Source organism: Falco punctatus (genome assembly GCF_963210335.1).
Source record: "Falco punctatus genome assembly, chromosome: 3".
Classification (NCBI taxonomy): Eukaryota; Metazoa; Chordata; class Aves; order Falconiformes; family Falconidae; genus Falco; species Falco punctatus.
The window spans coordinates 70209826-70236292 of NC_137582.1; the positions used below are offsets into that span (position 1 = coordinate 70209826).

General features: G+C 44.7%; 1 protein-coding gene across 6 annotated transcripts in view; it reads right to left on the bottom strand.

The window, feature by feature from the left end:
- The window catches only part of RIPOR2 (RHO family interacting cell polarization regulator 2), a 70290-nt gene that overhangs the window by 21136 nt on the left and 22687 nt on the right, over positions 1-26467 (bottom strand). For all 6 annotated transcript variants that reach the window (XM_080378541.1, XM_080378542.1, XM_080378543.1 and 3 more), the window contains 9 exons: positions 14617-14743; positions 13212-13367; positions 12476-12554; positions 12231-12254; positions 11156-11209; positions 8150-8299; positions 7154-7217; positions 3034-3077; positions 1579-1704 (listed from right to left, as the gene is read on the bottom strand). In XM_080378541.1, the coding sequence (XP_080234667.1) occupies positions 1579-1704; positions 3034-3077; positions 7154-7217; positions 8150-8299; positions 11156-11209; positions 12231-12254; positions 12476-12554; positions 13212-13367; positions 14617-14743 (824 nt within the window). The remainder of the gene's footprint in view (positions 1-1578; positions 1705-3033; positions 3078-7153; positions 7218-8149; positions 8300-11155; positions 11210-12230; positions 12255-12475; positions 12555-13211; positions 13368-14616; positions 14744-26467) is intronic.

The window sequence follows — 26467 nt, forward strand, 5'->3', positions numbered from 1 at the left end:
AATTTTCACGACAGGGAATCTTCTGATGAAGCTTGCCTATTCAGTAATTCCCAAGGGAGCTCTCTTCTATGTATTCATCTCCTGTAACTCTGAAGCCATGTAATTATTTGCATCTATGACGGCCTTTGATGAGGACTTCCACAGATCTACTGGTGAGGAACTGCCTCCATCTGTGTTTTTATAGTAAGAGTAGAGCACTATTCATACTTACAGATATACCTGCCTGAAAATTCAGGGGGACCGTTACATATGCAGCTCCTGTACAAACAAACCTTCAGCTATTTGCTTGAAAGTTAGTTCTTGAACCTTTTATGTGAAAGTCTTTGGAAAGAGGCCAAAAAGGGTGAAAATATACACATTAACCTTAATAGTACTGGGACTCTTGCTTGTAGCTCTCATGTACTATGAGAAAGGGTTCTCTCCTAACCTTCCACCTTAAACCTGTGTTGTTAGACTGGGGAGAGTGTCTCACCTTGTGTCACAGCTTGACTTTCTATGAAAGCTTACCGTCTCACACATTTGGGATTATTTTGTTGGTGGCTTTGTAATCACCTGCTTTTTTTTTTTTTTTCCCCCATAAAGTTTTTGCAGTGTCTAACTGGGACATTTCCTGTGAGACTTTCAAGACACTCCTCTGTTTAAGCCGCCCAACCAGGGGCACCTGGAATAATTATGAGCAGCAATTTCCAGACAGGGGTCAGGGAATGGGTATCTCTAGGTTGGAGGTTTTTTGGAAGGAAAGCACATGGACTTTCAGCCAGGAGAGAAAGTTTGTGGGGAGGCCTGGAGCAATGAGGGGATGAAGCAGTTGTGGAAAGACTCTGGTTTGGGAGGAAAAGTCGCTGCTGACTGCTAGGAGTTGCAAGGGTTGTTCTTTCCCGGGTGATGTGGCACAGAGCCAGAGGGCAACAGAGGCTGCAGGCATTAAGAAATTTTGGGAACTGCTGTGCTGTAGGGAGCTGCCAAAAGTGTTTTTTCTACAGGTCCCCACCTCACTGTGAGCAGAAATCTTACAGCCCTGCTACCTCACACTGTAGTGCTGCTCTTTTGCACAGGGTGGTGGGACCGGACCTCAGGACTGTTCCAGCTTATGCCCAGCTGGCCCTGTGTGTGTTCAGTGGCAGACTTATATATTTCTCTGGATTAACAGATGCTGCTCTCTTTTCTGAGCAGTATTAACAAACTCATTGGTAGTGGGATATTTTGGTTTGGGGTTTTTCATTGTTGTTGGTTTCCTGAATGCTGTTAGCAAACAGGTTTTCAGTGTTCCCTTGTTTTGCTGCAAGTAATCTGAGTGGCCGGAGAGTGACGGGAGGCAAGAGCCCTGTTAGCGTGGCTATGACACCCCCCCGGGAGTTAGGACAACCTCTCCCACAGGACTCCCAAACTGTTTTGTCTTGTAGCATCTAGATTGGACAACGCTATAGCACTTCACTCTAGCAGGTGTGTTGGAAATACTAATGATGGCTCGTTTTCAAAGAGTTTAATGATCTGCTTCTGTGTTTTTGCTGCTGGTGCATGAGGAGGCAGCCTCTTGACTTCTGCCTTGCTTGCAGGCAAAGGAGTTATCTTGTGTACCTTAATGGAGATCAGTCCAACAATGAGAGGGAGGAAAACCATTTCTTCTCCATCCCAGCTCTGCTTGCCATTCACTTCTATTTTGCCTTTCAGTTTCCATCGCTGGCGACCGTAACGCATGAAAATCTGAAAAAGAAAAAATCCTCTTATTTTCTTGAGAAATCTGCTCTCATGATGCACAAGCATCAGAAACAGAATTGGGGAAAGGGTCTGAAAAAAGTTGGAAGAGTTTGTGGTGTAAGTGCTGCCCTTCTGCTTCCCATCGAGCCAGAAGGAAAAGGTCTGTCCTGCAGGAGTTCTGCCTCTCAGCTCTGCTAATCACTCCTTTTGGCAATGTATCCCTCATCCCAGCTTTGACTTTCACGTAACTAGATGACTCTTAACAAAGAAGCTGCAGGAGTGTTAACTATCTGCAGGGAAAGCAGCAGGGGGTGTGCGTGTAGATTTAGGTGGGCAGGATGAAAGCCACCATGGCCTTTCCTAACATCTACAGCTTGCTGCATCCACTGCCTTTCCAGGCTGGGGAGAGGGTAGGTGAGCTTTGGGCCATCCCCCCCCATCAGAGGCCTCTCCAGCTGCAAGGCTTTGGCTGGCGGATGATGGAAATGAATGAGACCCACAGTGTGGTGACACAAGTTGACACGTTAAGAGCAGCAAAGCCCCTTTTGGGCTGTGGGGCTGGCTGGGACAGACCTGCACCAGCTAACCGGCCCCACTGAGGAAGCACACGCCATTTGCAGGCACGAGTGGCCCGAGAGATTTGTCACAGGGAACAAGAGTGGGAACAAATGAATCTATGATGAAGACAACTGGAGAGTACAGGTTGGGGGGGATCCATTATTGAGCTGCTGCAAATTTCTTGCAGGGTTAGCTCTGTTCTGGATAGAGTTGGAGGCTTTTATTTTAATCCATCCCTAATTAACCTGCTCTTGATGTTCTCCACTGGAACACCGCAGTGACTGGAGATCCTGACATAGCCTCACAGAGGGTAACATCTGGGTCTCAAGAAATGATTGTTTTGTGTCTTTCTGTTACTCTGCTTTATGATGAAATAAAGCCTAAGCATCCAGTCGAGGATGCTCGCAAGGATGCGTTCCGTTTGCTCTGTGTGCATGGGATGGGGCGTATGCTTTTTTCTTGGGGAATCAGAAATGTTTGTCACAAACAAGATTTTTATAAGTTAAAAAACCCAAACTAACAACAACTTGTAGTTCTTCAAATAGCCATCATTCAATGCTCTGAATATAATTTTCCGATCTTCTGACAGATGCCCTACAAAGGCAGACATAAAGAGAACTACAGAGTTTTTCAGGTCATATACAGGAAGAATAATAGCTGTTTCTTGGGGTGCCGACGTGAAAAGGTTTTATTCGTCGCGATGTAAAAAGCAGAAGAAACTTGCCTTTCTTTTGATTCTTTTGCTGTTAAACAAACCATAAACCAATGCAGACGTACCTCATATTGATCTCCTGGGCAGAGCCGAGCGAAGCCAGCCAGACCTGAGAAGGAAAGACACAGAGGGGCTGTGGGGAGGGTCTGGGTGCCCGGGGTGCAGTGGGGTGCCACGGGGCCACCGCTGCCATGCCTGCACAGGGGAGGGTGGCAGCCCCCCACCCCAGCAGCCCACCCCACTGGGGTGTGTTTTTAAACCCCCCTTACTGCCACCTCTGCGCTCTCCAAACCAAGACTGTCTCCCCACCTCCGCAGTCTTACTTTCCTTTTGTATAAAATTCATTAGTTCGTGGTTTCTTGCATATGAAAGAATTGCACTTTCCAGCTTTTTTGCCTGCAAGAGCTGAAAGTTTCCTTTTCTATAATAATTATAGAAAAAGAAGAAACAGTTTTCTGATATCACCTGGCTTTGGAAGCTCAGTTTAACACCCTTACTAACCCGAGGTGTCGGCAAGCTGCTGATTACCATGTAGTGCTGGCTGCTTATACACTAATCAGACCGAGCTATACGTTTTAGCAAAGATTCCTTTTTAGTACGTCTTAATAGAGACACAGCAAGTGAGAGGGGCTCCTTCTGCTTGGTGTTTCCATAACATTACCATTCCCATACCAGCTGAGTATCTTCCAATAGTCAAACCATTTTTTGACATCTGTAATACGAGATTTATCCCACCTTTCCCCAGACGAGGGAGCAGTGCCGCAAAGCACCTGTATATGTGTGCTTGATGATTTTATTTTTTTTTTAAATGTAGGACACGAGGATGGTATTTCTATATCGGCACTGTGAATATGAAATTAAATTTCCCTAAGGGACCATGCTGAAATCTCGGGGAAGTCACCATCCCTCACCTGGCCCTGTGACCTGCCCTTCTACAGGATTCCACGGGCTGTTTTTCCCACAGAGGGAACCTCTCCTCTCTCACGGAGCTGCTCAGTAGGTCACTTGCTTTGGTATAGACTGGTACCCAGCTTTGCCTGGGTAAGCCTAAAACCCCCAGTGCAGCCAAGCCCAAAGCGACCATCCTGAAGACACATACAAAGCCTGTGGCAAAGAAAGGAATGAAAATGAACTTGCAGGGGCCTTTTATCCTAAAATTTTATCCTAAAATACCATGACTGGACATATATAGGCGTGTTAAAATCAAGGCAAGTATGATGAACCCCAGTGCTGGCTTTGTTTACCAGGCTGAATCAGTCCTGTTAGCTGGCCTGTAGGAGCAGCTAGATCCTTGCACACAGTCATGGCCCACCCCTGTGATCTGCTGATCCTCCTCTACCACTTCTAAAAGAGTTTTCTTCACTCATCTTACCGTTTTACAGAACAGAGAGACCCCTGCACAGAGCTCATATTACCAATTCCTTTCTAATTTATTTACTGTTTATAAATAATTTAAGCTTACTAGCACTCCACTGCTGCTTCTCTCTCCCCAGGCTTTTATAAGTGAATTTGATCTCTGCTGGGACACATCATTGAGAGTATCAGAGGGAATTAAAAGGCCCTTTCTTTGCTCAGTGGATGGGGTGGGAGCATGGGGGAAACACAGCTTAAAATGCCACATGGATGTTGCCTGATGTCGAGGTCTGTGAGCCCTGACTGGCCCAGCCATGCTGGTCAAGTCTTTCCAGCCTGATGAAGAGGAGACTGAGCACTGACTTGATTACAGGGGATAAGTACTGCCATAGGAAACAACTTTTTGGTACCTGAATGGCTTTTGGGGGCTAAAGGCATGGCAGAAGCCAACGGCTCTCTTGTACCATTTCAAATGTCACACCCTTGTAAAAGCACTGGGCTTGTAATGCAGATGGGACAGAAGATTGCTCCTGGGGTGGCAGTGTAAGTAGAGGAAAGGGTCATTACATGGCTGTGGTAAAGTGACAGTGCCACCTAAAGTGCGTGCAGCATGTACAGCTCCGCTTGTGTGCAGGATGCTGGGCACTTGGACTGTGGCTGCTGGTGCTGGGCTCCATGTTGCAGAGCCCCTCGTGCCTGAGACCATCGCGCCGCTCTCCCCCTGTGAAATGGCTGGGCACTTCATCTCCTGCCATCCTGGCGTTTCCAACAGGTATGGGGGTGCTTCTCTATACATCATAACAGGACATGCAGATTCCATGCAGGAACTTCTAAATTTCCACTCTGGCTTTTCCTGTTTAATTCCAACAGCCGATTAATCCTGAGCACTAATCCAAGCCTGCTGGCAAGTTTATTATCTTTATTTTGGAAAATGGTTAGCTGCTTTTTTTTTTTTTTTTTTTTTTTTTTTTTCAAATATCAGTCATAAAAACACAGTGTGGGCCCACTGCTTCCTGACAGCGCTGTGTAGGTTGGCTTGCTTTCAGTGTAAATGACAGAGGGCACAAAATAAAAATAACTTTCACTGGAATGGCTAGGAACAGATAAGCTTTATGGGGAGGAATGCTTTGATTTTAAAGCAGATCCTAAAGTTAGCTGAATATGCTGCAGCATAACTTGGGGGAGCTTGCTGCATGATCTGCAGGCTTTTGTGCTGGAGCTGTTGCAGGCTGCAGCAACAGCAATGGCTGGGTTGTCCTATTGGCTTCCTATTCCTAGGGAAAACTGTATAGATAGAAATCTTAGAAGACATAAATAGAGAATACTTAATCATATGGCATTTCTCTTTGCTCTATTCTAATTTGGGCTTCATTATGTTATGAGAACTACGTTCAGAAGTAGCAGTTTGTGGTTTCTGCTCCACTCCTGTGCGTGAGCACAGCACCTGCCTTCTCGAGAACCCTTGAGCTTTGTTAGAGGATTTGGGCATATAAGAGAGAGGGGGGCAGACCTTTTCAGCCCAGCCATTTGTGATGCCACGACACCTTCTGCAACATGTCCTGCTGTCAGGAACTGTGCATTGCACTGCATTTACATTAAGGAAACGCTCTGAGGGACCTAGCCTGATGCAATTCCCTTTCCATACCGTGTGACCTCGGGTTTCCTTCAGCACATCCACGCTGCGGTTCTGCTGTGGGTTTTTTTGTGTAGAAATACCTGGCTCAGTCTCCATGTGTCCATCTTGTAACTTTACATCTATGCATCTTTGATTGCCTTTCTAGTACTGAAGAGTGCAGGCTTTAAAACCTGAGGTTTGGTGCTGTGGGATGGAGCTAGGAGAACTCTAACAGCTGCTGCGCTTGTTTTCTCTAATATGGGAGCATGGAGTAGCTATTTTAACTTAATCTAAGCTAGATCATGACTTATGCAGTGCAACCACAGGACACAATTAACTCACAACTGTGACAAGGCAGGCAGGATCAAAACCTTGTATGATATTTATGAGCTCTAAAAACTCTACAAGCAATACTGTGGATTTTTTGAATAGCAAGATTTCAAGTGAATAATTGAGAGTGCATGAATATTTAGATGCTGATTTTGTTTTATAGAACTATTGTCATGCCAGTGATTGAAGATCCAAAAAAGATATGCCCCCACAATCTCTTCTTTAAGACATTGAGTCTTAAAGGGATAACAGCATTAGCAATACCTGGTGATTCACTGAGGTTTCAGGTAAAACTGACTCCATTGTATTCAAACCCATAAAATCCCCTGTCCTAAAGACAAGGAATACAATGTAAAGATGAATGCCATCACTGAGCTATCTAGGTGTTTAAATGGTAAACTACCCCCAGCTCTTTGCTTTTTTACATTTCTTCAAAAATAGTAGTCAGAATCAGTAAAAGTAAAGGACTTAGAAAAAGCTGATGTCAAATTAGGAAAGTGTTTTGAACTTCAGCTCCATGGGCATTCACATAATTTCCCAGTCATCTTCTTAAAGAATTATGGAAATAGAGGCAAAAGGTACAGCAGCCTTCAAAACTGAATTGCTCTGGCTGTTGGGAGGAGTGTTTGAGAGAGGTAATTAGCCTTGAAAACAAGAAGCATCATCTCAGACAGTCTCTCAGTAAGCTTTGATGTTCCTGATTCTGTGATCCTTTCCAGTGGGCAGGAATGTAAGTTGGGGGTTTGAAGGCTCAGCAATGCGTGTGGTGGGGGAAAGCTACACCTACCATAAATGCATGTCACCCCAGCATGTCTTGATGCCCTTGCTAACATGCACAGTGACTGCTGCTGTTGGGAGAAAGGAGGGAAAGGTGAAAAGGCAATTACCTTTCATCTTGATGGAAAACTCCCCCAATAGGTTTTCTAGCTCTGCTTCTATGGTACACATGTTCTGTGGTGGAAAAGAGAACAGTGAGGTCAAACCCTTTTTCTGCCTTTTTTTCTTTTTTTAAGGTGTGTTTGGAAGGGAAGATTCTGTTATGCAAATGAAAGATATTTTGCAATAAAAATCAATCTGCCAGAGCCATTCGTGCTGCTTAGCTGGGTCTTGCCCTAAAAATGGCAGCTGAGCTATGCCTGCTTGCACCAAAGCTGAATGTAACCCCATGCTCTTCTTCTGTTGCGCTCTAATCCTCCCGTTGGCAGAGGGTAGTTGTGGCCCTTGAAACGTAACCTGGTCACTGTCCCAGTCCTTTCCAGCTAGGACATGTGCCAGCAGCAGCTCCGTGCCAAAGTGGCTCCCAGCAGGATTTAATCTTTCACGAAACGTGGACTACATTAACAAAAAAGACTGTGGGAGATGGGTACTGGACCCTGTCCAGTTCTTCCTTTGGATTTAGGAAGACTGTCGCAGCTTGTGTGCTGGGATGTTTGTAACACTAGTAGACCCTTGTTCATCTACTGCCCGTTTAACAAAATGTTGATCACAGCAAGTAAAACAAGATGGGATGCAACAGATGTCTTTATACACAAGGGTTCCAGCCAACCTGCCAACCCAAAATCTGTGGGTAGGAAGGAGGTAGTTGAGTATAAGTAGGTTTGGGACAGATGTACACTTTTTTCTTGTGCAGCAGTTGTCATGTTTAACCCTGCTCTCATAGAGCATAAACCTTATTTCAAGGAACTCTTTGGGCCCAGGTAACCTGTCCTTGTAAGTCATCAGGTATCTACCTGAAGTCAAAAAAATAAATAATAATTCTTCTTTGCTGAGTTTGCTTTTAAATCTTTTATCTGGATGAAATTTTCCCTACAATCACTGGCAAAGTTCCCACGGCCTTCAAATGGTGTGAGAGTGAAAAGGTGTTTAAACTGATGAGGATGTACCTCTGTGTACTCCTTGTAACTCCTGTTGATCTCCGTTAAACTCTCTCGAGCTGCTTTGCTGGCAGGAGACATTGCAAAGGCTTGCTTCATTTTGCTGGCACCATCACAGAGACGTCTTTGGATGCAATAGGCTTCATAAAGCTCATCCACCTAGTGGGAACAAGGAAGGTGTATTGAAAAAAAACCAGAAAACCAGAAAAGTCATTGGCATTACAAGGAAGCTCAGCCAAGCTGTTAGATCCAATGGATGGGCTGAGCAAATGAAGCCGTGATACTGTTACAGTCTATGAAAAAGAAGCACAAGATAAAAATAACTTCCACTGTGAAAGTCTCTTTACAGCAACACTAGATGCTGCCAGCAATTCACCTGCTTGCCCTGCACGCCTTTAACCATTGCTACTCCCCTTCCCCTCCCTTGCCTGGGCTATGTATAATCGTAGCAGTAGGGCAAGCATGCAGCAACCTTCTCAAATATATCACTGTGGAAGAGCTCTTTTAAAGGCAGCTGCAACATCCACGCTGCCAAATGGGACTGGACACATTAAATGGCACATTTAACAGGGCCAGGAATGCTTTCTGTATTGCTAACATCAGCCGTGGATTGAAGCTGTTGCAATATTTGACTAATAGGTAGTACTGGAAGCAGGGAGTGATTTTTTTTTAATTATCACTGCCCATCCTCCAGAAACTGGGAGTCATAGCCAGTATCAGCACAAGTAAAGGGCTTAGAATCAGCTAATGTCAAATTAAGAAAATATTTTGAACTTCAGCCTCCCAGGCACTCACATAATTCCTAGCTATCTTAAACTCCTTTGGCATGACTTAGGTGCCCAACATTTCATAAGCACTCTGGAAGTTCTACAAAACCTAGTCACATACTGGTTAAAGTCTCACCTTCAGTGTGCAATAGGTTTACAGGCATCTTGTGTTTTGGTTTCCCTTTCCCTCTAATCCCTGCACTGAATGTATATATTTACTCTGAGATGTTCAGTAGGAGTCTACAGTGGTATAGCTGGTGTATATATATACACACTAGCTATATATAGTGATATATATTTATATAAACTTAATCTTCCAGATACAGGAGATTTAAGTTTTCTAACTTGACTTTATCAGAATGGGGAGAAGGAAAGGAATAGAAGAAGCTGTCTCTTCCCTCTGCTTCTAATATCCCTGCTAAGATAGGATGATGTTTGCTTTTTACCTTGTTATCTCTGACATCAAACAATTGCCCTGTGCCCCATCATGCTTGTTGCTCAGTACTGGATTTTCACAGCAGAATTTCTCTCTATGAAAGCATCCAGTGCCTTGGCTTCCTTAGTCTACAATTTTGTGTTGCTGCATTAGAAATGAGCCTGACGTGACAATCCAGGCGTATTCCAAATCCCATTTTCCAAGCCTACTTAACCTCTAACAGAAAGTGCTGTTGCTTATTTGTTTGGAATGGGAACGGTCTTCCTGGTGGCTTCAAAGCCTTAGGTTGACTTTTACAAGGCTAGCTTGGATATCCAGTAGCCAAAGCCTCTGACTTAGATCCTTAAAGAAGATAGGGACTGCTTTGCAAAGTGAAAGAGTTCAGCAAAGGCTAATAGAGACACAGGTAGCATTTTGCCATTTCAAAGGTACAAAAAAAGCTTCTTAGGCTTTTTTATAGGAAGTCATATCCACTCCTATTTCTCTTGCAAGTCAGCAAGCTAAAGACAGCTACTATATAAATAGCTGTCAGTCGGTATTTACTTCTGCCACCAGGGTGGTGCATTAGCGCGGGGCTGATGTCCTGCCCCTGCCTGTGTGAGAATGGCCAGGGCACACGCATCTGCCCCCCTAAAAACATGGGGTCTGCTGCTGCACATCCCATTTTGCTCACTTTGCTTCCTCTGCAGAGCAGCGGCAGGCAGAGGGCAGAAGGCATCGCTGTGGCCCTGATTCGGTACTGCTGAAAAAGACCTTCTTTATTATTAGAAACAAAGATCCCTCTTTACCTGCCCAAGCCCGTAAGCTTTACCGCAGCACAACTCGGTTCCTTTTGTCTCTGTTGCTGTGGGTTACGGAAAGTGAACTCATGTACTCAGCAAGCTGGAGCAATACCGACCAACAACACCTCTTGCATTTCGTGTTTTTCAATCCTATTATAAGCCCAGAAACCATTAGCTCTGAGAAGGCTGGAGTGGGAAGTACTTGAATGGAAATGTTCTTTAAGCACTAATTTTGCCATTCATGTTGCCAGCAAGAGGGAAGGTGTTTTGGGGAATGAAATTTCAGTCTATCACCTTATGATTTCTTTTATTTTTTTGGCTCCAAGAGCAAGAGAAGACTGAAATTAAAAGGTTTGGATGGGTTGTCATAATTGGAGCACTTCAAGCTGCGTGAATGTTTTTCAAATGACTCTCAAAAGACATTTAATCCATCAAAAATAATTCATCCGTTTGTCAGGCTCAGAAAAGCAACTAATTGCTAGCAGATATGTTTATAAGTAAGAGAATACATGCCATGGATTTTGTCCAGCTCTAAAATGTATCAGTATAAATCACAAGTACCTCTACTGAATATTCTCACCGATGTAATCAAGTGGATGTGGGCCTCAAACCACGCAGCAGAAGCGTTAGCAGTGAAATCCAGGAATAAATCCAATCTAGCTGCTGCGTACAGTAGAGACAACTGCTGAATTAAATTACTTTCAGATGTAACACTCTTTCTACCTACAGTTTAAAAATAAGCATGCAGTGAGCGAGATTTTTCCCAGCAAGTGTCTGACCCTATGTTCTCTCTGTACCTAAAAGCGGGCAGGAGTGTCTTGGGGCACGGCTGGACCTTGGGGGCTACAAACCCTGTGGAAACCCTTTCTTTGGCTCTGACCACCAGCCCATTGCAGTAAAAATACCGAATCTGGGAGAGGCTTCATCAAGGCAGCCTCCCCAGAGTGGAGGAGTAGCAGGAGGCCAAGGGTTTGTTTTCCTAATAACACAGGAGCAGATGCAGAAGAAAGATGATAGGAGTGCTCATTACCTTGCTAATGTGGAACTCCAGCCTTCTCATGTATCTTTCGACTGCTTTGATTTGCTGCAGGAAAGGAAGAGGCAGAGGGTGAGGCACATTTAAATAAATCAGTAAGACACTGCCACACTAGCTCTGCGAGTCCCCATGAATCTGGGAAACTCCTCCTTAAAACACACAGAGGTTTGTTGCCCATGGATTTGGAATCAGCTCTCCCGCCTTACTACCATTAACTACCATTAACCTGCTGCTGACAATGGAGTCCACTGACTTCTGTACCTAATATATTTTTAAACAAAAAAGAGTTTTCCTTTCATGGTTTTTTTGAATTCTTCAAAAAGTGGGGGGTGGGTGGGGGTGAAGATCAGAGCTTTTTTAGCCCAAAATATAGTATTTTCAGTGCTTTGAAAACCTGTATTAAAATGTATTTGGCTTAGCATTTCAAAATCCATTCTCTTCCTTAGAAAATTGTTTTTGACAGCAAAACCAAGCTTGGCATTTTGACTGAAAAAAAAGCTAGACTTGCTCTGGAAAAGTTTTGGAAAACTTTCCTTTTGTTTCACTCAAGATTTTCTGCAGGGAAAAATAGTTCCATTTTTTTGTTCCCCAGAACTGGCAGGAGGAGGGATGAGCCAGGGTTTGACCTGGCTCCCACAGACCCCCCTGGCATGCCCCTGCCAGCCCCTCACCGCCTGGAGCTGGCAGGGTGATGTTGCACAAGGCGATGGATGTAACGGCTGGCAGCTGAAGGGTATAGGAGGTCTCACCCCTCCGCCTCTCTCCTCCCCGGCAGGGGTCTGTCTCCTCCCCTGTGCCTCCACAGGCCGGGGAAAGGGCTGATGGGGTAAATGTGATGCTGTTAGTAAGCACAGCTGGCTGGCGGGGGTGCTGGGCAATACCACAGCCCCCGGGAAGAAGAGGGGAGTGGGAATTCTTCCTTTGCAAGGGCAAATGGTCAGTAGCCTCTCCCTCAACAGTGTTGGCCTGGCTAGTAGATCTGGCTGAGAGTGGTTTCCCATGCCAGCTACGTACACCATATGGATACTAATGCTCCCTAGCAAAAGCAGTGTCAAAGGGAGTAACGTACCTTATCTAAATCGTACAGGACTCCCTGCAAGAGAAAACAAGAAACTGTGATTAATTTTGCAACATAACAGCACGAAGAGAAAATAATGTTTGTCAATCAATAGAAATCACCAACAAGAAATCACCAACCAGGGCTGGAAGGGAAGAAGAGCACCAGCACAAACGCCCTGTATCCCTCTCCCACCCTGCAGCTGCTCCAGTACCTCAAAAAGGTTACTGTGCACGATGAAAAAGCGTGACACGTACCAGGCGTGAGTTTCTTTTCATGTCTTTTAACTGAGTAGTCAACTTGTCCAGCTCTGTCTGGTGAACTTCCAGATACTCACTGTAAACACAAACCAGAGAAGGGATGCCTGAGCTCTGCAGCACATACTGAGCTGGCTGCTGACCATCCTAAAAGAAAATCTGCCCAACAAACGGCTTTCCTCACTGGATGCGTTCTCGGGCAAAAACTCGTTTATGTCGATCTGCCCTAAAAGCAGCTCCCTGCTGCCTTTGTGGGAATAAAAAGGAGCCACTTATTTAGCTGTGTATAGGAGCTCCAGGTTCTCCTTACACTGGACAACCAGTGTCAAGTAAGCTAATCTGCTGCTTAGTTTATGGGCTGGTGCCTTCCAGTCGCTGCCAGATGCTGCCCTTGTATCTGGCCCGTAACAGCCCTCTTATCATCTGGGATGTTATCTTAAAGGTGATACAACCCTCTGAGAGGACTCTAGGAAATTCAGAGGGAAAAAAAAATAAAATCTAATGTTGAAATCTAAGCCTTTGGGAGGTTTCCTAGCAATTTGAGTGGAAATGAGATTCTGTTCCCTGTATTCCTGTTTCCCGTACAAATATTTCAGATCTTAAATGTTACAATGCAGGCTCCAAGAGGCATATGTTCCTCTCATACAATTAAGGATCCCCATTCCTGTGATATGTTTCTCTAGGCTCTAAAATGTCACAGAAAGTTTCAATCAACAAACAGGATAAAGGCTCTTACTCCAAGCCGTTCTTCAGGGCTCGATAGACCTCCTCCATCCTTTTCGGCTGGGGCTCTTTGGGCGTGGTGCTGTTCTTATGGCCCAGGTTATGCATTTTCTTCACCTTTGCTTGGGGCTTCTTGAGTGCAGAGGAATTTTCAATAAAGGAGTTACACCTGCAAAATCAACATCAAAGAGGAGGAAATCTCTATAAATCATGATGATCTCAAAGGAGCGTAGCTTGAAGAAATCTTCTGATGTTATCTCTGCTAGCAGAAACGAATCTGCTTCTGTGTCTCCCAGTTAAAGGACTGCATTTGTTTACAGGTTAAGAGGTCTGAGCAGCCTGGGACATGTGCTGTCAGCTTTTGATGTGCCAGTTGCCTTGCCGAGATACAAATGCTGGTTGGAAACACCAGGCTGAGTCTGAGGGTCCTCAGATGTTTCTCTGCCTTACACCATCCCTTCCCTTGCCTCACATTGTGTAGCCACAGCTGTAAAAGGGCTGAGGTATATCCAGGTGCTAAAAGCAAAGGGAAGCCCAGATAATCTTAGAAGTAAAACCTGAGGGCTCCTAAGCAAGATTGGGGCTTGGTTAGGAGAGTGTCTGGAGGACAGCATCATGCTGCTGGTCTTGAGCATGGCCCGTAGGCAGCTTTGTATAGCAAAGGGAGGATAGTTGTGCTGCATATAGATGCCTCTTCGGTGGCTCTCCTGGGGGTAGGTCAGCATCTAACAACCACCGCTGGCTTGCGCTGGCAATGGGAGGCAACCTTTCCTTTGCCTGTCATTCCTCCTCAATTTCTAACCGGTGGTCTGGCACCTGGAGACTTTGAACAAGTTACAATTAATTGTAAAGTAGCCTCTGGGGGCATCAGGGAGTGGATGACTTGCTCAACACAAAGCCCTAAGTCCTGTCTAGCGAACAGGCGGTGCCAGGAAAGGCTCTGCAGCCAAGTTCTGCCCTGTTTCATGGACATGAAGGCTGCCCTGCAAGGGAAACGGGGTTGTTTTGAATTCACAGCAGCAAGGCAAAGAGAAAACTGTCTTTTAGGTAGCAATGGTCTTAAACTGGGGGCGGTGTGAAGTGTATCATTTTCCTGCGCATTTCACATGTTGAAAAGATCACTGCACAAGTTAGTAAATTAAAATGATTCTCTGAAATTCTCTCACAGCTCTGAGGCATGTGAGGAAGCCCTGCATTAATGGGGGAGAAGTAAACAGGCACTTGGTACCTAAGGCAGAGGGTACCAGCTTAGTTATAGAAATGATATATGGAGATATTTTAGCCTAGAAGGCTTTCTTCGGCAAGTCAGAGAGAAGGCAGTAAGTACTCTCTCGCTTCTTCTCCACCTTCACCCCTTAAACCCCAGGGTTCCCTTAGGGCCTGATTTGGAATTTCCCCTTACAGAGCATGGCACTTGCCTGGAGCGTCTCTCCTGAAGCCCGCTGAAGCCAGCGAAGGACTGGCTTCTGATAATCCCATTAGGACCTCCTGGAGAGAATGAGTGTGATCCTATTGACATGATTTCAGGAAGCCTGGAAGATATTCCTGAAAAACAACAGGAAAGCAGGTCAGTGACGATGGAGCGTGAGAAGCAGGCAGTGAGGCTGGGGCTGCCTGGTGTCTATCAGTCATGGAAAAGGGTAACTGAACCCCATGAGGGGGCACGAACCCGTTTGTGTTGCCAAATCATCACACTTCTGAGATACAATGGTCCTATCTTAACTTCAAACTTATGGCCCGGGGTCTACTGAAAATGTGCCAGAGACACAGAGAGGGTTTGGATGTGGGACTAGAAACCAGAAGCTTCAGCATGAAGCTGCCATGCCTGGCATGTTTCTCCCCCAGCCCTGGTGTCCCCATCTGCTATATCAGGGTGTCCCAGAGATTATTTTGGGATTGTGCAGAGCTCTTAGAGGCTAGCGGAGTGTTGTTGTGTACGTATCATAAAATAAAGAGTATTCATTCAGCATGGATCAAGTCCTGCAGCTCCCTTTTGATCCTTGCCCATTTCCCCCATGGCTGTTCCCGCCTGGCTGCTGAGAAGGAAGACACAGTGGGTGTACGCACAGCTACGGCATGCCGAGATGGGAGAGGGATGCTCTCCACCATGACAAGAGATGAGTAAACAAGCTTCAGGCACCATATGCTCTGCATTTCATGTGTCTGGGGGGGGGGGGGGGGGGGGGGGGGGCGCTTATCACACTGGCAGGAAACCCCTTGCTTTGTATGTGCGCTCATTTCCAATGCCCAGCTCAGCATCTGCACCAAACTAAGCTGATTGCAACCTACCCACAAAGAAATAGCAAACAAATGTCACAGCTGACAGCAACTCCATCAGCTTGCTGCTGCCATGGGGGCAAAGGGGGATGCCTTCCTCTTCCCCTCCTCCTTGATGTACTGTTTTCCTCATCTCCACCCCAACGCTTGCCCTCATCAGACAATGGAGCAGGCTTTTCTGTTCAAATTTTCAGATTTGTGCTGGTCTGGTGAGATGAATGGCCTCACTGAGCTGTCTGAGGAATGCCACAGCCAGCTGAGGCCAGGCAGCAGGGCAGGGAGTGGGAGGAGAAGGGGGATGCTAAGGAAGAGGGCACTGGTCAGTGGGTGCTGCCAGGGACCAGCTCCTCCATCCCGCAGCATCCATCCTTTCACCACCTCCTTCCTTCCTGGGGTGTTAGCATGGCTGCTAACACTGTTGTGCTGTGAAATGGATTGAGAAACTAGGCCAGCTAAAAAATAATGTGACAAGAAGTGAAAAAGAGATTTTTTTGGTAGTATTTTCCCCCATTTATTTTAAAAGCTGGACCCAGCATGCCCCATGCCCCATACCCCCATGTCATTTCACTCCAACAGCTGGGCTGAGAGGTGAGTTGGGTGCCAAGGCGGGATGGCGTGGCAGGGGCTGGAGCTGCCTGCAGGTGATGGAGCTCATGCTCTGTCAAACTGCGACCTATGGGGCCGAGGGGGTGACAGCCAGCGTAAACCACCCTCTCATCCCCATAGACAGGGAATGATCACAAGTGTCCAAAAAAGGAGCCACTTGTGAAGGCCACAAATTTGCAATGTAAACCTTCACAATAAAATATATTTATTAAAGATAAGCACCAGAGCTAGGTGGTGCCTGCATGGCAAACACTCACTGGAGAAAACAAATATGTGGGGAAACATTGTGTGCCGTCCAGTTGTATTTAATTTGTAGTGCTAAGCTGGGCAAATACTCTTTGAGGTGGTGGTATGTGCCATGGCGAGCTACTGATTCTCCATGGAGAGGACTGCATTGCCCGAGGAGCTGCTTTGTCAGGAATATTTCTGCAGGAGCTCTTCCAGAAATACTTCTTCCAGTCCCAGCATTGCCAGCACTACTGGCAATGTGAAGTTTTCTCTATTGCACAACCAAACCAGCACAGATCTCTCTGTTTCAGAAGTGAGAGCTGTCCCTTGAGACAGGACAGCCCTCAGAGATACCACCCGGGATGCAGTTAAGGCCAGTTTTCTCCTCTGCTGTGGGCAACAGGTAAGGTGCTCCACTGTACGTGTCCCTGCCGAGCCCAGGTGCATCGTGTCCAGCTCAGGGCTGAGCCCGTTTAACCAAGCAAGGATAAACCCCTGGGACAGAGATGCTGATCTTGGGCTGGTCAGGGCCATAAGCACCTGTGCTGGGCAGAAACCCATGGCCAGGAGAGACAGGGAAAGGGAGAGGGTGGGAGCAGGGGGATCGGGATCAGCTGCTCCTTGCAGGGTCAGGAGAAACTGCAGTGAGGATGATCTTTGGCTAACTTATACAGGGATAAACGGGCTCCAGGCACAGCTGGAGATAGTTGAGTCTTTGGTCAATGAAAGTCCCAATTTGGCACTATACTCGCACCTAGCTCCTTAAGGCTCTCATCACACCTCTGCAGGGCTGAGCGCTGCTCAGGTTTGCTGGTACCCAGCACTTGGTAGAAGCCACTTTGCAGCTGCCAGGGTCAAACCTCAAATCTCTGTAGATGCTACAGCATCCACCCACGCCAGCTGATATCTGATGGTTCAAACCTCACTAAGAACCAGCTCCTGAGAGACAAAGCACAAACCACCCAACTGCTATCAGGGGTCTGCATGGTTAAGTTCCCTTTGGTTTTGCAAATAACCTTAAGACAGGCTGCATGCTGTATGCTCCCATTTGCATGAGATTTGCATTAAAAGTTGGGTCCAGAGTGCCAAGGAGCAGAAGATCCCTTGCAAGTGTTCACCACTTGCATCATTTGACAGGATGATTAACACACCCCCTGACAGCATCTGGAGACCTAGGAGGGTAGAAGACAAACAACGCTGACAGTCAGAGGAGACTAACTGCGTAAACATCAGCCATTCCTCAAAAAATGAGAGGAATAAAACCAAACTTGAAGTTGAGTGCTAATCATGACCACATTGGCTATAAAAATGTGATCACTTTAGATTCAAAACTCTTGTCAAAATGCTAGCATCTTTCACACAGTGAGTATTTTCTGCATTAATGTGAATGAAGGATGAATGGGTTTCTCTGTGAACAAAATCTTCGTGTCCCCGTGTGACAGTGTGCAGACACACTGGAAGTATTTCTGTTTTCTTCTCCTTTGGGGAAATTAAAAAAATTAAGATATTTGGAAAAGGAATTTACTGATTTATTTTCTTTATTTTGCTCAAGCTCTCAGATAGCTTTGCAATGCTTTAGTAGCTCACACTTTCCTCAAGATACCAGAAGGAAATGTGGACGAAGTGCAGTTGAAATGCAAATTGAAGACCTGCTTTGAGCTACTTTTGCTTTACTTTTGCATAAAATGGTCAAAACTCAGAGCCCAGATAGGCTTGTGCTCTCTATCTATATTATAATCTTGATGATTAATGTATGCTTAATTTCTGTACAGAAGAAAACTGTGATAAAAGGAGGTAACGGAGTCAGAACTGATGAAATCTCCCAGTACTGTTCAGTTACTTTTCAATTTTTCAGATTAGAGGTTGACTCTACTGTACAAACACAATCTGTTCCTAAGATTTAAACTTGTGTTGCTGACATCTCAGATACTTCCAACTGACCTCACAAAATCACACCGACTCTGCCTAGCAGCAGCAGCAGCCCCTTAGCCCAGATTCACATCAACAGTGGCTGCATACAGGCACATCAATGGATTATTTAAGATACCTACATCTAGCAACTATACTTTGAGTGATGAGTATTTGCTACATTGTTGTAATATACTTTGTAGAGGGGGATTTGTTTTCCCCCATCTTAAACCATTCACAGGCCTCTGCTATCAACTAAATAAACCTACTGCTGAATTTCATAATACAGTTGTGTTCTGATTATACATACAGATGTAGTCACTAGTATAATTTCACTAAGGCTCAGCCCACAAGGACTTACCCAGATCTCTTGCTGACCTGACTGACATCCCTACGGATGAACACCACTAAGGGGATTTTGGTGCTATTCCAATGTAGCAATCAAGTTTCTAAGTCTGCGTTTAGTAGTTATGTGGTATAATGCTACTGTCTTCTAGATACAGTATAAATTTTGCTCTCAATATAAAGCATATTGCACATCTAAAATGGTATTAAATGTGTTTGAGATTGGAGTGATCCACCTCAGCAGTGGATGCAATGAGCATGCTTACTTTTTTTAATCTACATAGCTAATGAACCACTGATGTTTCATTTTCAAAAGTCACCAGTCTGCTTACTGCTAATATAAGCATGTGCTGTGTAGAAGCATAATTGATATAATTAGTACTGCCTGTGCTAAGTGCATGGCAGTTGAATGATGAGCCCATCAGTGAGTGAGGGATAAAGTGAAATCCTATCAGTACTCTTTCCCTGCCCTATTCACTGACAGCTTGTAGCAGGGAATGGCAGATAACTGATGATGTCTCTGTCCCTGGGGAAATAAAAGCCCCCTCTCTCAGCTCTTCTTTCAGTCTGGAAACGGGAAAACAGCTGAGCCTGAGCTAATGAGAGGGGAAGGGACCATTGAGCCCATCACGCTCACAGGGCTGGCCTCTCTTCATCACCCTCAGCATGGACTTCCACCTCCCATAATGTCAAAATATTTGATAAACAGCATGGACTTCAGTCCAAGTTAAGAGGGGTGAAATTCAGTCAGAATCACGTTTGCTAAACCTAGACTGACTTTTGCACAGTCCTTTTCTGTTTGCTTTTTCCCCATGACCAATCTGGAGATGATATTTTTTGTTCACCGCATGACAAGGGGAAGCTGGTTTTGCTACATGCGCTAGCAACCATGTAAAGCTGCAATAAATATAACAGTAGTGATGGTGGCCTTGATTCCTCCTGTTCTCTCCTTGTAGTAGCTACGGTTATGGCTCTGGGTCTAGGCTTTGCTGTAGGGTGTTAGGGAGCTGTCTGCAGCGGGGGGTTCATGGAGTAGAGGCTTTGAGGACACTTGGGATTATGGATAATGCTTGATTAAATGGGAATGTGGAGCAGGACTCAATGACTGAAAGAAATCTTGATAATCCTTTGTTCCTGTATTACATTTTCGTGCGACACACATTTCAAGGTCCATTCTGGATCTAAGGAGCTGCGGTCCCTACAGTGAGATGGTTTGTATGTTGTTCCTTCTGCTGATCTGTGGTCTGTAGGCTGTCCATTAAAAATTGATGATAATTATTTAGGTTAAGGTAAGCTGAGGGAGTCCACTAAACTGATGCAAGTGCCTGGCTACTGAAGTCAAGTGATCCTGGTTTGCACGCTAGGAACACTTCTTACTTGTAAACCTGGGGTGTGTCTAACAAATGAACCAGTATCTTCTTGAACAATGAAAGAAAAGAATACATTCCTCTCTCATCTATGTCAAGGTCTATGTTCTGCTTATCAGACTAGCTGACCAGCTTACAAAGGTAAAAGCTTGTAATTGCAGTAAGATCACATTTAGGAGTGTGCATCTACAAAAAAATAAATCCAGCAAGGGAAGAAACTGATTGTGCCCTAGAAGTCATGTCCTTCTCCCAGCCAGCCAATTCTTTCTGCTTTTTACTTACTCATAAATCCAAAGAGCACAACTCAATCCTAGACCTATACAGGCTCAGTTCAATGCTAAGCTCATTCAGTACACCTTCAGCTGGTGTCGCTTGCTTTTGTAGCCTTAAGTCTAGTCATTTCCAATACTTATTTTCCAACTGCTTTCTTCTGACTTAATTGAATCACCCTGGCAATATGAAGCCAGCATGGCCAGTAGCCCAAATAACCACCTGGAATTTATGGTTCCCATGTTCCCTAGACTCCTAGAAGGCACAGAGGTATGCATCTTGGATGAAAATGCGGACATTCTTGTGGATGGTTTTCTAATATAAAAATTTGACAATAATATATGGGTAGGAGTGCTCAGGAGCATTAGAAAAACTTTCACAAGAGATGTAATTATTGCACAAGGTTTTTACACTTTCAGGACAAAAGCTCTTAGGCATTAGTGCACAGGCTTATAATTCCTGGATGTGTCAGGAGTATTTCTGTGGGATGGGATCTCCTGGAAGCACCCATAAAAGACTATCTTCCATTGGCCATTGGATTACGTGAATTATGACTTTCATGGCACGTTTTATGCTCCCAGTGATTGGGCTGGTCCTTCCTCATGCAGGGTAGCACTTGCCAGAGTTGTACAGACATGTGAGCTCCATCTGAAGAACTATTCTTGGTTGCCAGAACATAATCATGTGCATTTGTTCCATCAAAGTCCAAGGCTATGAGATATTCCTAAATAGCAGCATATGGCTATACTGACAAGCACACTTCCCAAGCCTTCATCAGCCAGTGAAAGGCCAACAGATCTGTGAGCTTCAAACGTTAATTTTAGCGTACAGAAAGAGAGCGACGTGGGCTTACCAGCATGGCTACCGAGAGTAGTAACGCACAGAGAAGGAGCTGCAGCAGAGATGGCTCCCTATCCTTCAAATGGGAGATTTGGGAGCACCCAGGTCCCATTGGTAGCCATGTATTCCTGCCCCAGCACAGGGAGGCAAACTTCTGCCCTATCTCTTCCAGCAGCAAGAATCCCATTTTAACCCACTGCAGCTCACTGGCAGGCTGGGATGGGTCTCTTCCCCAGCCATGGACATCCAAGCCTCACCACCAACTATCCAGCAGGATCTCTCTGAAGGTTTGTGCTCCCTTTTTGCTGGTGGATTTATCTGCATCAGTAACACCTGCAGTGATTCTTTCTTTTATTTTTCCAATACCTTCAGTTTGGGTGGATTCAGTTTTTACAACGCACAAAGAAGTATTTATGCAACTCATGCATCTTTTATCACTCTACTTAAGCCCATAGCTGGGAGCTTTACTTTGTCATGCAGAAATCCCTGTGAGTGAGCACAAGGCACAGTTACCTGTTTCTAATAAACAAAAATGTTAGCTTTGGGTATTTTGGTACCAAATTTTAGCTTTTGTTTCAAATAATATTATTCCCAAGACTTGATACTAATAGCAAGACTTGTACTTTATGGCCTCATTTCCGTAAAAACATATTTTATGTTGTATGTAAGGACATTTTCAACTTAAATGCTACAGTATTTGCTAGCTCATCACTAGACACCCTGAGCAGAAACACAAATTGTCTGCCATCTGGAATAGCTCATGCTGTTTGTTCTGTTCCTCCTACCCAAACTGGATGAAGTACATAAAGCAAAAAGCAATAGTAACAGTAAGAAAAAAGCTAAAAATCCAGGTCAATAGCAAAAAAAAAAAAAAAAAAAAAAAAAAAAAAAAAAAAAGGTAAAGAATATGTAGCTGTAAATGTATAGGGCCTGATGCCTGATACTCCCACTGCAATATAGCTCCATAAATTCAGTAAGCATCGGTTGCCTTTCACACCAGCCTAGGTGCCAAAGTCAGCGTGGGGACTTTTAACTTCATATTTTATTTTTACTGTAAGCCATGCCTTTGGCTAACTCTTGTCACCCCACTAGCACAGAAATAATGACTGGCGGTGGCTAAGGTAAAAGCAGCACCCCAGAAGTCTTGCCCCACAGTTAGCTTTCTTGCTGCCTCTTTTGTAGCTACCCTTTCACCAGAGCTCTGGGTACATGCTCCGTTTCCTCTGCCGGTGAGCCACGAACGGCCCTTCCAGCTGCTTAACCTCCCCTCAGAGAAGCCCCTACAGCATCACTCTGTACCCTCAGTATAGCACATGCCAAAAAAATAAGGAGAAGGAAACGCGAGTGATTTCACTGTCATAAACTTGAGGAAAATACATTTGATCCTAAATGGCTCCTGCACGTGACAGATGGGTTCGTGGTAGCTGACCTCCTTTTTTTCCAGTTCCAACATTTGTTTTGCGCTGGCAGCTGGAAAGAGCGTGCGCACGAGCCCGTGCAGTGCCCTCCCCAACGCCATTCCCTTACCACGCTAGAAACACAGAGCAATCATATTCAGCTGGCATCAGTGTAGATAAGGAAGATTTGGTCTGTTACAGTATGTATTAGTGTGGCTGAGGGATCAGAATCTGGCTGTCTAATTAGATTTGACGTTCATTCATTTCAAACCCACCCTGGTATGCAGAATTATCTTTGATTAGAAGTCAACTCCAATTCTACTCATCACTGATTATTCTTTATGTAAATTAAAGATTTAATTAAAAACAAAGCCCCCCTGCCATTCAAGTGCCAGCAAATAATCTACAGAAAGATAATTTCTGCAAAACAACTGAGAACGATCTTCCCGTGCTTTAAACCCGCTTCCACCAAATCCGTAAACAGTGGTTCAGTGCAAGTGACCTGCACGCGTAGTGGATTGCACTGTCATTTTGGCAGTGCTATGTAGTAGTAAAGGTGGAGAGCTTGGTGCTACTCTGTTATGTATCCCTATATTAGGAGATCAACTACAAGGAGCGATCTTGTGAGAAGTAGTAAGACTAACAGGATGCAAAACAGGCTGTGGGAATTAGTCTGTCTAGCAGCAGCCAGCCTGACTACTTCTCTGCCTCTTTTGGCATATGCTGCTGAACACTGCCCGGCTGACCACATGCCATGGAAGGAATTGCAATTTCTCAGCTCAGATCATACAAAGCAATCAACCCACTCTGCACTTTTGCAAGCATTAGCAGCAGGGGAGGCCTAGGAAACCATGGGTGGTGCTGGTGGTTTCCCTTGTCCCTTACTGACCAACAGGGACATTTGGACGAGCCCATGAGTAAGACCTGAGAACAGGTCGGGTAAATCCTCCCTGATGTCAATAGATGCAACTCTAGTCAGAGTATTTTGGCAAAATCCATGATGACTCTGAGCAGTGACCTAAATTTGTATGTCAAGTGTAAGCAGCAGAGTGGCTTTGTTTTCTCAGACTGTAAGTGATGAACATAAAAACCTTCTCACTGGCAGGAGAGAAAAGCAGCGATCCAGCAGTGTTTAATATAAAATCATCCTTAAGAGTGCTCTTTCTTTTATTACTTTGCACCAATATTTCTGCTGTTTACAACCGTCATTTAAGGCAGATGGCAGCAGCATAGGCAAGGACAGCAAGCTTAGGATACTACCTCTTTGCAACTGCTGGAAAGTAAACGCATCAAGTAAACTTGTGTAGGTTGGTTTAGATAACCAGCGGGCTGCTCCAGAGGTTATTTGTTTCTCTTCAGCCAAGAGAGACAAACTTTAGCTGTACTTGGTATCCACTCCAGGTATGCTCTAATATAAGCATGAGTGAGCTAAATTAAACAAATAAAACAGGCTTTTCATCCCTGAAAGGAAAGTAAAACATCATTGTTGTCAAACCCTTTCAGTCTCTAATGAGATACAAATGCTTTGCTGCTCCTCTTTAAATACTTGGGATTAGGGTGACTTAAAACGCCTTGGATATTTATATGATCTTTCTATTTTGAGGGGTGTATTAATGGCACATAGCTCACTAAAATCTAGTTGAAGATACATCACTACATGTTTTAGGACAGAAGATCTTTAAAGCTGGATGTTCTTGTCCATATACGAGCATTGTAGCAATGGATTTATTTAATCTTTTTGACACCTCACAAGTGTGGCCATTTCAAGAGCATTGCCATAAAAGTCCTGTGTTACTTCACTTATATTTGGCTATAGCATGTGTCTGAAGCTCTTTTCTAGTACATCACTGTACAACACTGTTCATGCTCAATCAAGAGAGGCTGTGCGCTCTGATATAACTCTTGTCTCTTGGCTTCGGTTCATTTAAATTCAAACCTTGAAACTTGTGCTAGAGAAGATCTTACATACATGAGTTTTACAACTTTTATTTAAAGCTGTGGCAGAGGTTATTCTTCTTCTAGCTAAAGTATTTTAATCTTTAAAAACTCTTAAAGGTATAGGAGACAGCAGTGCATATCTAACACCACCAAACAGCCTAAACTTCCCCTGAACCACCACCATCTTCTCTAGCCAGGATCATTAAAGGACCCTGACATTCAAGATCAGGTGGACGAGGCTCTGAGCAACCTGATCTAGTTGAAGACGTCCCTGCTCATTGCAGGGGGGTTGGACTGGATGATCTTTAAAGGTCCCTTCCAACACAAACCATTCTATGATTCTGTGATTCTCAGTATAGAAAAGCTGTTCCCTCTGGAATCTGCAAGGGCTTTCTGCTCCTTGGGGCAAAGGGGGTTACACTGAGCAACTGCTGGCACAGATCTGGCTTCGTCCAGTTAGCGCTCTCCCACACAGCTACTGGGCATGGTTTGGGAAGCAGCATGGGCCAAGGACTATTCCCAAAGCAGTCTTCACATTCTTCATTCTTTTGGAGGACAAGGGGGTTTAATGCACAGATACAAGCTGGTCTGTGCCTGCTGTCATTAATGCCTGAGAACAATCCCAAATTCCCATCATTTACTGCCACAGACACAGCCAATGCAACCTGAAGAAACCCTTAAATGTATGGGAAGTAGATTTAGCCAGGTTAAATTGGTAAATTTAATCTGTAGTGGGCATTAAAAAAAGAAATCTTGAGTTTAAAACGTCATATGCTCCAGCCATGCTACAGGATTAGTTACCACTTGAGTCTTTTAGACACAGAGACACTATGGATAAACCCACTGTGGACTGAACAGATCTGACAGCGTGTGTTGTCACTGAACTACAAGGTAATTATCTTGCATAACCTTCCATTGCACAAATTAAGGCAGCACGCATCTCAGCACAGCCCTGCTTTTCCACAGTCTGCCATTTAAAGGAAAACCCCATCAGGGCCATCACAGGTTAATGACAAGCTTATAGGAATGACCCTGTAGCTTGTCCTCTGCTGCCCTCCCACTCTTTTCTCCTTTCCTTCTCTGTTGAGATTTCTGCATTTTCCAATTCACATCATAGTAATGGACCATCATTCTGGGTATAGGAAAAGGAGGATATAATGATTTTATGTGATGGAAAACTATTTTGTACTTCTGCCAATGGAAACAATTGTCTTCCTCACCTGGTCGCAGCACAACATGCCCGTGAGAAATACAGTGGCTGGAGAAATCATGCATACAGCATTCAGTGTATGCCTACATAGGAGCTGTTACACTGGATCTACCAGTGCTGCCTTCTCTACCAGGAAGAAGGAGGATTATTTTCTTTTTAAGGGTAGAGCCAGGAAAGAATGGGAAAAAAGCAACTCCTTGCTGGATAAGTGCAGATGAAAAGCCACCTAACCTTCAAGGAGCTGCTGCTTTCAGCGTAGGGCAGGGAAGTCAAATATATTGCCAGCGTTTCCAGTGAAGCACCTGCGTGCATGGAAACAAGGCTCTGTGGTCCAGCTGCCATCTAGGGAGCTGATGGCAACATCTCCCTCTGATTTCAAAGAAAGCAAAACCATAGAATATGCAGGCAGAATTTTAAGCTGATTATTCTCCAGCCTCAGCTAAAGTCTTAGCATTTTTAATATGGCTTCAGTTTGGTTTTGTGTAGCACAGACATCTTAGCATTTCAGCTCTTGGCTCTATTAATGTGAACATATAATAAACTAAAGGTTTACCTCTGTTTACTTCAGCAGCCGTCTGTTCTTATTCGTTAGATTTTGTGTAGGTCTAAATAGATGTGGCCTGAGCGTGTTACACGGAATTCAGGAAAAAGCCTTGTGGTTCAAAAAGCACATCATAGCCAATTGCTTCCTACCCCACAATCATCTCTGTGTGAAAACCCAGAACTAACAAAATGGTGTTTTGCGGATGTACTGAACAAGACAAGGAAAGGGCAGTCAGTCATGCAGGACTTGATACATTATACACTTAATTGAGCAGTGGCATTTTTTCAACAGCATCACCACCCACAGACATGCTTGTATGGTTGGGAAAGTGCAGAGGGA